The sequence below is a fragment of the Haliotis cracherodii genome, unplaced genomic scaffold (assembly GCF_022045235.1).
Source record: "Haliotis cracherodii isolate W230 unplaced genomic scaffold, xgHalCrac1.p SCAF_8, whole genome shotgun sequence".
In the NCBI taxonomy this organism is placed as follows: Eukaryota; Metazoa; Mollusca; class Gastropoda; order Lepetellida; family Haliotidae; genus Haliotis; species Haliotis cracherodii.
In genome coordinates, this window is record NW_027266341.1 from 228,388 (window position 1) to 243,629 (window position 15,242).

General features: G+C 42.3%; 2 protein-coding genes across 4 annotated transcripts in view; one reads left to right on the forward strand and one right to left on the reverse strand.

Moving 5' to 3' along the window:
* Positions 1–5,562, forward strand: part of LOC139449453 (C2 domain-containing protein 3-like) — a 101,700-nt gene extending 96,138 nt beyond the window's left edge. For both annotated transcript variants that reach the window (XM_071230854.1, XM_071230855.1), the window contains exon 44: positions 130–5,562. In XM_071230854.1, coding sequence (XP_071086955.1) covers positions 130–297 — 168 coding nt within the window. In that variant the 3' untranslated portion in view covers positions 298–5,562. The remainder of the gene's footprint in view (positions 1–129) is intronic.
* Positions 5,563–6,296: 734 nt separating this feature from the next.
* LOC139450201 (uncharacterized) overlaps positions 6,297–15,242 on the reverse strand; it is a 125,532-nt gene continuing 116,586 nt past the window's right edge. For both annotated transcript variants that reach the window (XM_071231876.1, XM_071231878.1), the window contains 5 exons: positions 14,820–14,940; positions 9,945–10,089; positions 9,686–9,820; positions 9,105–9,257; positions 6,297–7,738 (listed from right to left, as the gene is read on the reverse strand). In XM_071231876.1, the coding sequence (XP_071087977.1) occupies positions 7,509–7,738; positions 9,105–9,257; positions 9,686–9,820; positions 9,945–10,089; positions 14,820–14,940 (784 nt within the window). In that variant the 3' untranslated portion in view covers positions 6,297–7,508. The remainder of the gene's footprint in view (positions 7,739–9,104; positions 9,258–9,685; positions 9,821–9,944; positions 10,090–14,819; positions 14,941–15,242) is intronic.

Sequence of the window (15,242 nt, forward strand, 5' to 3'; positions counted from 1 at the left end):
AATTCTTTTTCTACATCTTTATCATGCGTGCTAGCAGTTGACTACAGCCCAGTTTTACATGAATGGTTATCTTGTGTGCTGCAGTGTTTCCCGGACACATCTGAGTAGCTCTTTCATTGCTTGTTCCAGGACCCAGGTCAGGCAGCAGAGAGGGTTCAAGCCACCTCACAGTTGGCCCACAAGCTAGCTGCAGGGTCAAAGATCAAGTTTGCACCTGTTTCAACTAAAGGGAGACAGCATCCAACGGCAGATGAAGCAAAACGAATAGCAAAGATATTTTCTTCCAGAATGAAATAGATAGGACTTTTGTTTTATGAAGAACTGTGTTTGATCACTCTCCACCTGTACTTGTAGGAACTATATGCGTGGTAAGCTGTGCAGTTGAGGAACAATTTCTGCAATGTAGTCCACAGCAATGTAGCCTGATTTCCACTTAATTACTACATCTATATTTTCTACAGCATGGAGGTGGGTGGGGGGTGTTACTATGTGTTCGTGATGTAACACAATCCTGATGTAGACCCACCAACTTATACCTCCTCACTTTGATATTTCACTTCTGTTGCCTCAGGGTGTGTGTATAAACTGTTGTGTGTAGGTTTGTATCCACCACTAGGGTACTGTTATCTGTAGCATGTAACTTGTAACTCTGTCATCTAACTGTGTAGCTGCATCATGTAATAGTATTCCTCTACAATGTAGCATTGCTGATTTACTGTTACATTGTTGCTGTCATGTCACATTGTCACTGCATCATGTTACATTGTTGCTGTACTGTGTAATGACTTCGTTACATTATTCCAACTGGTGTAGATCTGTACATAGCACTGATGAGAGGACACTCCAGTGTATGTAATCTTCTTGTCTGTGATACAGTCTCTCATCACCATAGTCTTTCACACTAGTTGGCCTATTTCCCGTCATGATAACATGACTGTTGAATATAGTTGTATGTTTAGAGGTAGGATCTGCCCATCTACTTATGGTTTATCTGTACATAGGAGATTGTGTATATTGATATGTACATATGTCATAGTAACTAGCCTTGGGGTAGCCTGGTGGTTAAAGCAATCGCACGTCACGCCGAAGACCTGGGTTAGATTCCCCACATGGGTACAATGTGTGAAGCCCATTTCTGGTGTCACCCGCTGTGATATTGCTGGAATATTGGTAAAAGCGGCATAAAACTCACTCACACACTCATAGCTAGCCTCGCACACAACTTGACAAAGAAAGAATGTAGAAATCTTTTGGACACACCCTGTTCCTGTGTGGTTCAGCCAGCAGGTTTGAGAGAAGTGTGACACCTAACAGCTTGTGCTGTTCACTTAGATTCTTCCATATCATGAAGCATGAAGACACAAGAAGGAGTCCTGCCATCACAGCTTCAGTAGTCCCCAGACCGATGCAGCAGCCGGTGCACTTCCAGTCTACCAGGCCTCACCACTGTAGAGTCGTATTTGTACAGATCTGTGCATGTCCTCCATATACTAATAGTTAGGGGTGAAACGGTACAGCTAGGTCACGATACAATGCGTATTCTTGACAATAAATATTACAGAGTAGGTTCTAAAGGGTAGGCTAGCTGTAGACACATGTTCGTAGTGGCCATTTTAAGTAGTGAACATGAAACTCTAATTACAAGACATTTTGCGATATCTGACAAAAATGCCAGGGGGCATTAAACAAGCTTTCATCTATTTCAGCAGGTGTACTGTCTTGTATCAATACAGAAAAACAACATATTGTGTATCGATGCACCAGTGCACCGATATATTGTTTCATCCCTACCAAATGTTTTTTGGATGAAGTGGTAGCTGCCAACAGTAGGCTCGGTGTAGTTCCTGTCCCAGCTCCTCTCCACTCCACTCCACTCCACTCCACTCCACTCCACTCCACCCATCCCGCAGTGCTATGGTTATTGTAGTTATTGTAGTGTGTACCACTTGTGGGACACGAGACGAGGGACAGACCCACTCAGCATCCATGCTGTGTTGTAGATACCCTGTATGCCCAGTGAGGGGGCATGTAATCAGCTGTTGTACTTCATTAGCAAAGTATCTCATTTCATGTATCACAAGAAATTTAGTTACAAATCATTGGGGACTGCATACCGGGAATAAATTGTTAATGTGTTTATCATATAGGTAGTGAAATCAGTTTAATTATTTTTTAATGTATATGTTGTGCTTGTTTATTTTCACATGTTGAAAGAAGTGCCATGCAACATTAACACAATGATTTGTAAATGTAATGAACCATGAAATAGTTTTTCTCACTTTTATACTGTAGAGATTGTGAAGCGTGTAAAATGTAGTGGCGCGTTACCCAGGTGGACGCACACAGTTGTAGTTGTGTATCATCTCTAGTCACATGACTGATTCCGTCCATACACGGCACCTCTGTCTCGGCCAGTAGCATCATAGCAAGGACTTCCCTGTTGCATGTTTGTTGATGATGTTGGGTCATTAATGTGCAGCCTGTTGTGAATGTGGTCACATGAAGGGGAAAAACATCTCACTGGCTGTTCATGTTCTGGTGTTCCAAGTAACAAGTGTTATCATCAATGGGTATTCATGTTACCATCAGTTCTCATGATCAAAGTGCCTCTCATCAAAAAAGCCCTCTGAAGTCACCAAAGATTGTTGACCCCTTTTTTGGAGCAAAACATGGCATTGTGTGTAAGATGTTTCATACAACGATCAATAACAGTGTCCCTCATTTGTATTAAATGTTCTTTGAACAAAACGCTCCAGTGTTCTTGCAATACTATGTTTATACTTAGTATTGTGGAGAAACTACCTGAACGTCCTAAAGTGCCTGTAGTGCCAACCCCCACATGGTATATGTACTTGTATTCTGATGTGTACGTATGTTGTGTCAATCTGTCCTTAGTGGGGAGACCTTTTAGCCTCTACACCTCTTGTAGTAGGAGAGACATCCCTTACCTGTGGGTACAATCTGTACAGCTCATGCCTGTGGTATATTGTTTGTACAGCCAATGCTTGTGGTATATTGTCTGTACAGCTCATGCCTGTGGTATATAGTCTGTACAGCTCATGCCTGTGGTATATTGTCTGTACAGCCCATGCCTGTGGTATATAGTCTGTACAGCCCATGCCTGTGGTATATTGTCTGTACAGCTCATGCCTGTGGTATATAGTCTGTACAGCTCATGCCTGTGGTATATTGTCTGTACAGCCCATGCCTGTGGTATATTGTCTGTACAGCCCATGCCTGTGGTATATAGTCTGTACAGCCCATGCCTGTGGTATATTGTCTGTACAGCCCATGCCTGTGGTATATCGTCTGTACAGCTCATGCCTGTGGTATATTGCCTGTACAGCCCATGCCTGTGGTATATTGTCTGTACAGCCCATGCCTGTGGTATATTGTCTGTACAGCCCATGCCTGTAGTATATGGTCTGTACAGCCCATGCCCGTGGTATAATGTCTGTACAGCCCAAGCCTGTGGTATATTGTCTGTACAGCCCATGCCTGTGGTATATTGTCTGTACAGCTCATGCCTGTGGTATGTGATCCATATTACCCATCTGAAGATCATGATTTGTACTACTTCTGCCTTGATGTGATTTTCCGAGTGTGGGGTACGCTATTCACACATACACGTTCACTACCCATACATTGATCTGGAAGGACTGGTAGACTTGTGTGTCAGAAACTTGGCTATTGACTCAGTTGTTATCACTACTCATGAACTTTGTTATACTCCATGTTCTCCATGTACCTGATACATATGGTACACCTGATACATATACATGCACCTGACATATCTGACATATGTTTTATGTTTTGCCTTATAACACTTGGTGCCAAAGTGTCTTCCATTAACAAATTTACTAATATTTTGACACCAGTTGACAGCAGGAGTATTGTAGAATGGCTTTCAGAATCAGACAGCAGTTTGTCCAAATACAGCCATTAGCACAATCATGACAAATTATAAACAATTTTGTCAAGTTCCTAAAGATACAGTAACAGCTGCATGTAGCATCCACTATTGGTCCATTTTGAACCTTCAGAATAATTCATTCAAAGTACCATTGTCAACCTCTTAATGAAGTTCTGAAGGTCAATGCTGAACCTGTTGATCCAGTTCTCAAGGGTACCTGCTGATGAATGTTGAACCATTCAGATCCAGTTCCCAAGGGGACCTGCTGGTGATTGCTGAACCTGTAGATCCAGTTCTCAAGGGGACCTGCTGGTCAGTGCTGAACCTGTAGATCCAGTTCTCAAGGGTACACTGGTGAATGTTGAACCTCTAGATCCAGTTCTCAAGGGGACCTGCTTGTCAGTGCTGAACCTGTAGATCCAGTTCTCAAGGGTACCTGCTGGTGAATGTTGAACCATTCAGATCCAGTTCTCAAGGGGACCTGCTGGTGATTGCTGATCCTGTAGATCCAGCTCTCAAGGGTACGCTGGTGAATGTTGAACCTCTAGATCCAGTTCTCAAGGGGACCTGCTGGTCAATGCTGAACCTGTAGATCCAGTTCCCAAGGGTACGCTGGTGAATGTTGAACCTCTAGATCCAGTTCTCAAGGGGACCTGCTAGTGAATGCTGAACCTGTAGATCCAGTTCTCAAGGGTACGCTGGTGAATGTTGAACCTGTAGATCCAGTTCTCAAGGGTACCTGTTGGTGAATGCTGAACCTGTAGATCCAGTTCTCAAGGGTACACTGGTGAATGTTGAACCTTTATATCCACTTCTCAAGGGTACGCTGGTGAATGTTGAACCTGTAGATCCAGTTCTCAAGGGTACGCTGGTGAATGTTGAACCTGTAGATCCAGTTCTCAAGGGTACCTGCTGGTCAGTGTTGAACCTGTAGATCCAGTTCTCAAAGGTACGCTGGTGAATGTTGAACCTCTAGATCTAGTTCTCAAGGGTACCTGCTGGTGAATGTTGAACCTGTAGATCCAGTTCTCAAGGGTACCTGCTGGTCAGTGCTGAACCTGTAGATCCAGTTCTCAAGGGTACGCTGGTGAATGTTGAACCTGTAGATCCAGTTCTCAAGGGTACCTGCTGGTCAGTGCTGAACCTGTAGATCCAGCTTACAAGGGTACCTGCTGGTCAGTGTTGAACCATTCAGATCCAGTTCTCAAGGGCACCTGCTGGTCAGTGTTGAATCTTTGACTGTGTTCCAAGTGGGCACATGGCCTGTGGTCAACCTTTTTATGAGGTTCCCAAGGGTTCAAGATCAATGATCAAGCCCTTATTGACACATCAGTGAACCAAAACACCTGACTGAACATTCTGACCCGAAGATGCCGCCACCATATAGAACTGCTGCTGTCATCAGTGTCTTGCTCTGGACTGTCAGACTAGGTCACAGTCCTGGAGTTGCTATAGATGTATTCTATACATGTGGTCCACCTGTCACAGTAGGTCACAGTCCTGCTATAGATGTACTTACTTTTGTACATGTAGGATGTATTTATACATAGACAGGTATAGCTTTTTTCTGTATACAGGTAAAACAATGACATTTTTGTACTTAATACTGTGTATGTATTGTATTATAGAAAATTAAATTATTATTTCAACTTACTCTTGTGTTTGTTAATCAGAATGTGTCACCCAACACTTTAAATGTTAACACCTTCTGACATGATGTTTGACCACCTCCGTAGTGTAGAGCACAGAGAGCACAAGGTGGTCGGTGCTCCAATTCCCTGGCTGCATCATTCCACAAGATGGTCCATGGTGTTATCGTGCCTGAACATCACGGATCAGTACTAGCAACTCTCGAAAGCCTGCAGGCATGTTCATTCCTCTTTTGTTCTGGATTCCATATATTGCTGGGTTTTTTCAACTTTGTACCTCACTATCCCACATAACAAACTTCAGGAAAACCTTAATTCCTTGATCCATGGGGCATTTGCCACGAAACGTGGAGACCATAGATATTGTTACAACTCTAGTTTAGTCAGGAGGTTGATCCCCAGCCGCATCATACCAAAAAGTGTTAAAACATGGTATTTGTTGTTTCCCTGCCCGGCGCTCAGCATTAAAACAAGGACTTGTCAGCTAGGAGTCAGTATACTGTGTCTGAGTGGAGTATCTCAGTGGGCTAGCACTTCAAAACTGGCATTAGTCCTGAATATTACAAGCAACCACACACACACACACATGCATGCACTGTGCTATATAAGTGCAATAATCTTGAACCCCACCATACCTCACATGATTTCACACATTCTCCAGCCAGAACTGGCTGACTAACACATACAATGTCGAGGAATGTTAAAGATTGGAAATAGATTTTATTGATCACAGGTTTGGTTGCATTTCATGACCACACAAAAGAAATGACTTCAGTAACCAGTACCATGCTGAAGTGATGACTGTAACCATGGTTACAAGACTAATAACCGTTGTATTAACACTATAGATAATTCAATGTAGATAATACCTTTGATGGTCTGTGTAGCATCCAGCTCTGTACAGACCTTGTCATCACTCAATCCATGTTGCAGTCCATAACCTTGACCTGTGTATAGACAAGGGTCCTGTACTGTCAGTTGTGGGTACAGAAACAGCTATCACAGGACAATTTCTACTCTATCGACGTGTAGGTACAGTATCAACAAATCTGAGATCAACTCTGGATATAATACTGTGCTGTAACATATTCTCAACATTCCAAGATAGACCGGAACTTCTACACAACCAATTCAAAATAATACACTCCTCTGACAGCTGGGCTGTATCAACAGGCACCTAAGACATTGCCTCCCAAGGGCTTCATCTGGAGGAGGTTTGGCCGACACATCACACAGCTGTCTCCGATAGATGACGCATCTGCATTAATGATGCATGTAATAAATAATATTTACCAAACTACACACAGCAATGATCACTCCAACAACAGGAATAAACAAACAAAGCGGCTTACAATAGGATGGGGCTTATGTACATGGACAGAGAGCAGGCAAGCCAAGACATGACTGGTAATGTTACAGAGACAAACAAGATCTGCTATCTTGAACACAGTATATATCACACATACCTACATAATATATAGCACATGTATATCTACACAGCATACACCACTGGATTTGACATGCAACACTTTGAAAACATTCCACAAAAGTTGGACAGTAACAATGGTGGAACTGATAGCCAACACCTCCAGACTGCATCAGGATGAAATAGTCCCTGACACAGGCTCTTACTGTCTACCTACACAACACAACACACAATACACAGATATACAGGATATAATCAGGTATACACAGATCTTCAGAAGTGTAGATGTTAACTATGTGCATACAGACACATTGATGCAGGAACTTGTCTATCACCACAGGAACTTGTCTTTCAGCACAGGAACTCGTCTATCACCACAGGAACTTATCCATAATCATAGACACATGTCTATCACATATTTAACATGTTTTCTTCTCCAGTCTCACATGCACTTCAGGCTTCATCTGCCTCTACAAGTACATCACATTTCTGGTGCATGACAGTAGCTCTGTCTCCACTGTTAAACATCCTTTCCCTTCCTGTCCACAATAGTCACAGTTTTAAGTTTGGCCTTCATCTGCCTCCTCCTCTCGCCCTCGTCCGAATCATCACTGCTCTCCCCCTCGGCCCCTCGCCCCTCCCCCCGCTGCTCCTGGAGGGCCTGGTTCTCCCTCTCGCGACGCTCACGCTTCGAGTTGATCACCAGCTTGGCACACACTTCCAGGGGTGCCGGCTCCACAAACTCTGTCCCTGATAATACAGGACAAATGACTGTCAGTCTTTTCATGAAAATATGCCTGTCATGCTAAATACAAGTGCAATTACCGTTTATATATACTTGGACATAAGAATAGATTGCTTACTACCCAGTGAACTGACTAGTGGCATCGATGGGTGCAATTCACTGTGCACAGCTGTGTTCCTTAGGAATGCCAGAAATCTATGATTGTGGATTTTAATCCAAGTTGGCATTGATTATGTTTCTAGGTTTCTCAGCACCATACCCGTGCTCATGGGTACCAATAAGCCTCCTGGTCTCACCTGTTTATTTCTGTTGTTGGAGTGATCATTGCTGTGTGTATTTTGTTAAATATTATTTATTACTTTTGTTAACCTGTTACAGATTTATAGCTCCACCTACCAATCAGCCTCTTGATCCCACTTACCAATCAGCCTCCTGGCCCCACCCACCTATCAGCCTCATAGCTCCACCTACCAATCAGCCTCATAGCTCTACCTACCAATCAGCCTCTTGGCCCCACCTACCAATCAGCCTCATAGCTCCACCTACCAATCACCCTCATAGCTCCACCTACCAATCAGCCTCCTGGCCCCACCTACCAATCAGCCTCATAGCTCCACCTACCAATCAGCCTCATAGCCCCACCTACCCATCGGCCTCATAGCTCCACCTACCAATCAGCCTCCTAGCGCCACCTACCAATCAGCCTCATAGCTCCACCTACCAATCAGCCTCATAGCCGCACCTACCAATCAGCCTCATAGCCCCACCTACCAATCCGCCCCCTGGCCCCACCTACCAATCCGCCTCCTGGCCCCACCTACCAATCGGCCTCCTAGCTCCACCTACCAATCGGCCTCATAGCTCCACCTACCAATCAGCCTCATGACCCCGCCTACCAATCAGCCTCCCAGCTCCACCTACCAATCGGCCTCATAGCTCCACCTACCAATCAGCCCCCAGGCCCCATCTACCAATCGGCCTCATAGCCCCATCTACCAATCAGCCTCATAACTCCACCTATCAATCAGCCTCCTAGCCTCACCTACCAATCGGCCTCATAGCTCCACCTACCAATCAGTCTCATAGCTCCACCTACCAATCAGCCTCATAGCTCCACCTATCAATCAGCCCCCAGGCCCCATCTACCAATCAGCCTCATAGCTCCACCTACCAATCAGCCCCCAGGCCCCATCTACCAATCGGCCTCATAGCTCCACCTACCAATCAGCCCCCAGGCCCCATCTACCAATCAGCCTCATAGCTCCACCTACCAATCAGCCCCCAGGCCCCATCTACCAATCAGCCTCATAGCTCCACCTACCAATCAGCCTCATAGCTCCACCTACCAATCAGCCTCCTAGCACCACCTACCAATCAGCCTCCTGGCCTCTACGCCATCTATGATGGGGCTCATCCACGTGGACATGCGCGTCCCGTCCAGCCCCGCTGCCAGGGGGACGTACACGTAGAACACAACGTCCAGCACCTCCTGCTTCCTCAGCCCCCGACCCTTCAAACCCTTGCCTGAAAACAAATCAAAATATGTTGAGACATTTCAAGTGAAAAGTAGAAATATTATAACTCATCTTCTGAGAACTATGTACGTGATGGTTACAGTGAGACACAATAATTATAAGTGCATTTAGAATGCACAAGACGTCATTCACCAAGTGACTGGTCATGGCTCTCCATCACAATTACCCTGATCAATGGATCTCCCTGGAGAGTATACAACCCAAGTTGCCCTTGAGGTCAAGCTGACGAACACAGTCACCAATCCAAGGACTTGGCTGACTTGACCTGACTGGTGACCTGTGCACAGGACCACATGCCACCACTCTCTGTCCAGGTGGGTCCATCACATGGAAATAGTCAGAATGTGGCCAACACATACCAACATGACCATACATTCAGTCACTCAATTAAGAGGGGGATTCAGGGTAAACTCTCACCTTTAAACAACACATCCACAGCCTCATCTAGTTCTGCCTGCGAGGGATACAGATCACACTCCTTAAAGAACTGGTCCAGTTCACACAGTTCCAGCTCTCCGCCGAATGCTTTCTTCTCGAACACACTCTCGTACCCTGCACAGAGAGCGAGGTGGATCAGATTTCCTTAATCCAGGATTTTATAGAGCATAGGAACACGTAAATAACATTTAACATTAAAACTGATTGTAGAATAAAAAGTCATAAATATGTGACTCACGTCTTCGGAGGTCCATGTACTCATTCATCTCCTTGAATGTGAAGGGTGTCTTGGGGCGATCGCGCCCGTGTTGGCGCTGAACGCGGGACAGCATGGTCTTGTAGTCCCTCACCATCCTCTCGAAGCTGAAGCCAGACCAACCCGCCTGAAACACAGCAACACATTACTTGGATTTCACCTCCACTGATCTGTGCTGTGCTTTATCACATTGCCAGCAACATTTGGCGAAAGCTTGTTGAGCTTTGTGTATGATATCCAGCATGGAAAAAGCGCCACACAAATATATTATTATATTAAATAGATATTATATAGATATTAGGGGGGCGCCACCTAGCGAGTGCCGGGTCAGACGTGCAACACATGAACTCCGTTGAAACTGGTAAAATACAAAGTTTAAATCGCAAGTATCAACATAAATGTTCTAGCCCTTATCATATTTCAAGCCAGTAAACAGGATGGGATGTGATAATGAACTTTATAGATCCAGAATCGGCTGTTTCCAGTCAACCTTTGTTTCGTTCATGCTGAACAGAGCGAGGAAGGCCGCCATGTTCAAGCACGTGAAATGAGAAGTGAAATGAATGAGAATTTCAGTAAGCTGCCTATAAGAATAGGGGAAATGGAACGTGAATTATCTTCACCAGCAGACGACAGTGAACAGATACAGAAAACTGTTACAGAACTGACAGAAAGCATTGATTTTCTCAAAGCAAGCAGTCGGAGGAACAACCTGCTGTTTTTCAACGTAAGTGAGACTTCTGAAGAAAAGCCGTCTGATATTGAAGATAAGATTACTAACATCATTGAAAAGACGATGAAAATATCTGGTGACGTCGGGATTGACAGTGTGAACAGACTACCGAGTAAATCCCTAGGCGCAAGACCCATTCTTGTGTAGTTCAAAGACTTTAAGTCCAAGTCTACAGTGCTGAAATCAACAGGAAAACTTAATGGAACTAAGATTGGCGTTGCAGAGGATTTCACGAAGAAAGTGAGAGAATCTAGGGCCAAATTGAAGTTTCACTGTGTTGAGATCTGATAGACTGATTATTGACAACAAAATGTATACATGGGACGATGAATCCAACACAACTAAGCTTGTAAAACATTCTCAAAACCACATAAAGCTAAAGAATAAAGGTGTGGCCAAGGTCCTAACAACGTAAATATTATCCCTTTCGTCAAATGTATTTCATGGAACATTGAAGGTTTCAGAAGGCATTTACAGAAATCCGACTTTATTAACTATGTCAACAAATATGATCTAATTTCATTTGTGGAAACATGGTGTGATTATGACCGTGTGGACATTCAGGACTATACAGGATCGAGTAAGAATGCAGACGAATCATTATTTGAAATACTAATAGCTGAAGTTGCCAAGTTTAAAACGGCAAATCAGGATTGTGACATCATTGTTCAGGGCGATTTACATGCATGGACAGGTGATGGCTCCTTTTGTGACTACGTTGTTGATGACGATACAACATATTTACCAACTGATGAAGGTTTGGGATATATGGAGGATATCAATCTTCCACGAGTTTCTCAAGACAAGAGCAGCAATAAGCGTGAACGTTCCCTTATTGATATGTGTAAACTAACAAACCGTTACCATCAAAACTGGGATTGCTTACAAAGGAAACCTTGTAAGTACTTTCAATTCGTGTATATCCATCGATGACAATCAAAACGCCTTTTCAACATTTCAAAATTTGATTGAATGTTGTGCAGACATTTGTAAAAAAAAACCCAGAGAAATTTGAAAACGCATAAGGAAGGGGCATAACTGGTTTGATCAAGAATGTTGGTACACACATGCAACCGCTCGCTGTCTTCTCCATGCATATCATGATTCTAGCAGTGACAACAACCGACAACGGTACATTGACTCGTGGAAATCGTACAGAAGCCCATGCAAACAGAAATCAACATTTGTGTTTCAGTGTTATATCACAGACATTAACAATGCTTTATCAACGCATGATAGTAGACAGTTCTGGTAATGTTTTAAAGAAAGGTCATTTAAAGTAATTCAATTTCACCGGATTCTTGGTCATTGCATTTCAATCATTTGTTCCAAGGTACTAATTTTGCTGAATGTGAGAAACAGTTTTATACAGATGTTCAACATTTTTTTTAATCTATTAGTGAAGAGTTGGTTAACTCTAGTGTAGATGAAAATGGGGTAGATAGTAGAATAAATTAGATGAAATATTTAAGGCTGTTAATGATATGCCAAATAGAAAAGCCTAGGGTTTAGTGGTGTACCCATTGAATTTTTAAATATGCCCCTCCCATGTGTTTGGAAATGCTGTTATCCTTGTTTAATAAAATCTTATTGGCTGGTACTTATCCAGAGGAGTGGGCTTTAGGTATCATTCTTCCTTTGCATAAAAATTAATCAATTAAACTATTATGGAATTATTATGGTTCTGTTCGGATGAACAAAACCTTCCAAATGGCATGCTGGTTTTCTTGGGGGAATTAGTCAGCTAAGAGCCGGAGTCACAGGAAACAATGAACAATTTACAATATCTTAAAATATAGCTGAGGGTGCCACAGAGAGTCGGTACAACCCTCTGGGCTGTGGGAGAGAGATCTGCTTGGTATGAGCGTCAAACCCCTTCTGCTTAACATTTTGCTTCTGTATATGTTTAACAAAAATTAGGACAATAAAAAGGAATATGATTGGTTGATACACACTGGTCTGTGCCTTATGGTTAATGAATGGCTAGACAGAGGGGAATACTTAATCCTGTTAATCCAGTTGGACTGGCACTAATCTTGTTGACAGATTTACTGGGTGCTTTGAAGGAGATTATGGTATCACTATAGACGAGCTTGTATTGGGGCTAAGCCTTAATGCACTATAGACGAGCTTGTATGGGGGCTAATCCTTAATGAGTCTAAATTGAAGTAATTGCTGAATGTTATTCTAATATAGGTGATGACAGATTTACTTAAATAAAATAGTTCAAGGTAATCTATAAGGCTATGTAGACATATCTTTTGTCTGGGAGATGGGATCTTGATACCTTAGGCTAGCATTTATCTAAAAGCTTCAAATCTATTAAACTATGTAGACATAACTCTTGTCTTATTGAATAGTATGTCCAGGAGATGCGCTCCCATTACCTTAGGCTAGCATCTATCTAAAAAGCTATAACTGAAACTACTGATATTTTATATGTGCATTTTACCCGATGATAAGTATTACTTGCTAAACTATAATTATATGAAATGATGTATAAATATTACACCGTGATAACTCATAAAAGCACTTGATGTGGATCTAATTATTATAGGAAAACTTAGTATAAATGTTATATCATGATAAAACCATGCTTTGTATTAGAAAGATATTTAACATCAATACCTGTTAGAGAATATCAGTTTGCTCTTAGTTCTTTCCGTTGTTCTAGCCATAACCTTATGCTTGAAGAAGGTAGACAAATTGGTCTTTCTAGAGATGTACGCTTATGTCCATTTAGTGTGGTCCGTGTAATTGAAACTGAGTATCTGTTCTGCATTGAATTTTAATTTTACTCAGATCTGAGAAATAGTCTTACACCTAAGTATTACCATTCCCAACCTTCATTTGATAGATATTGCACTCTTACGTCTTGCCAAAATAAACATGTTATTAATAAATTAGCTAAATATATTTTTTTTACTTTCAAGAAACGACAACAGTTTTTCAATAATTCAGTTGTTTCACTATGTATATCACTTGTATTATCTGGCGCCTGCTATTGTTGTAATCCACTGTATCCATATTGTATAATGGGCCGGTGGCCTCTTTACTGAAATAAACTCACTCACTCAGTAGATTATTATTATTATTATTATCATCATTATTATTAAGTGTCACCGATATCAGCAACATCTGAGCAAGTGTCACCGATATCAGCAACATTTGAGCAAGTGTCACCGATATCAGCAACATCTGAGCAAGTGTCACCGATATCAGCAACATCTGAGCAAGTGTCACCAATGCCGTTAGTAGCTGTCATTACATACATCCAGTCTTTCCACAAGGTAGAACTCTATCATTGCTGGTAATAGACCATCTAGTGCAGTGCGTAATATACGATGACAGATTGGATTTGATAAATAAACAGGACAAAACGCAAGAAATTCGGCATTTTCAGAATTAATTTGTACCCAAGAATGAACCCAACACCCTAAGCTTTGGGTGACCCCGCTGAAACCTGCAATGCGAAAGACATTCCTATAAATCTGCAATGTGAAACACATTCCTATAAACCTGCAATGTGAAACACATTCCTATAAATCTGCAACGTGAAACACATTCCTATAAACCTGCAACGTGAAACACGTTCCTATAAACCTGCAATGTGAAACATATTCCTATAAACCTGCAACGTGAAACACATTCCTATAAACCTGCAATGTGAAACACATTCCTATAAACCTGCAATGTGAAACAGGTTCCTATAAATCTGCAATGTAAAACACGTTCCTATAAATCTGCAATGTGAAACACGTTCCTATAAACCTGCAATGTGAAACACATTCCTATAAATCTGCAATGTGAAACACATTCCTGTAAACCTGCAATGTGAAACACATTCCTATAAACCTGTAATGTGAAACAAGACCTAAATCTGTAATGATGGAATAAAATATGAAAAAAAATCTGGAAATATCTTATATTTCAAGTGATGACTTGATGAAACACAAAGAGAGGAAGAATGACTTCTTTCGAAGGGTCACTTTCCTGCCCCTGGGGGTCTGAATGTTTCTTCATTACCAAAATGAGATAACAGAGTTTCTTTTCTTCCATATTTGTGATCCATTCATCCGTGAACCATGAATGTCTAAGTGTTGAGACAACAAGTGTTTTCTCACCTTGCGGCGGAGTTTCTCCAGGCGGCGCCGGACGATCCAACCTCTCACAGTCTTCTGGATGGTCAGAGCAAACTGGTTGAGTTCTTTCTGAGTGGGCCCAGTCTTCTTGGGGTGGTAAACTCTGGACACAGATCAATAGGACACTAAGAACCCAAATCTGGGAGCCAAACACAGGATTGTCTGACTCTGGTGGAGTACATGATGCAAAAGAGAATTGCAGTGCCACATAACATTGTGTTAGTGTCTATGTTGGCAAAATGTACCAGGCAAACATAAAGTCAATTGTATAAATTGTTTATTTAATTGAAGTGACATCACTCTTCTACATATCGATATTGTGAAAATATCACGCAATACAGCTTCTTGGTCAAAACAAGAAATCACCCTTTGTTTGGGTGAAAGATGCAATTATGCAAATTACAA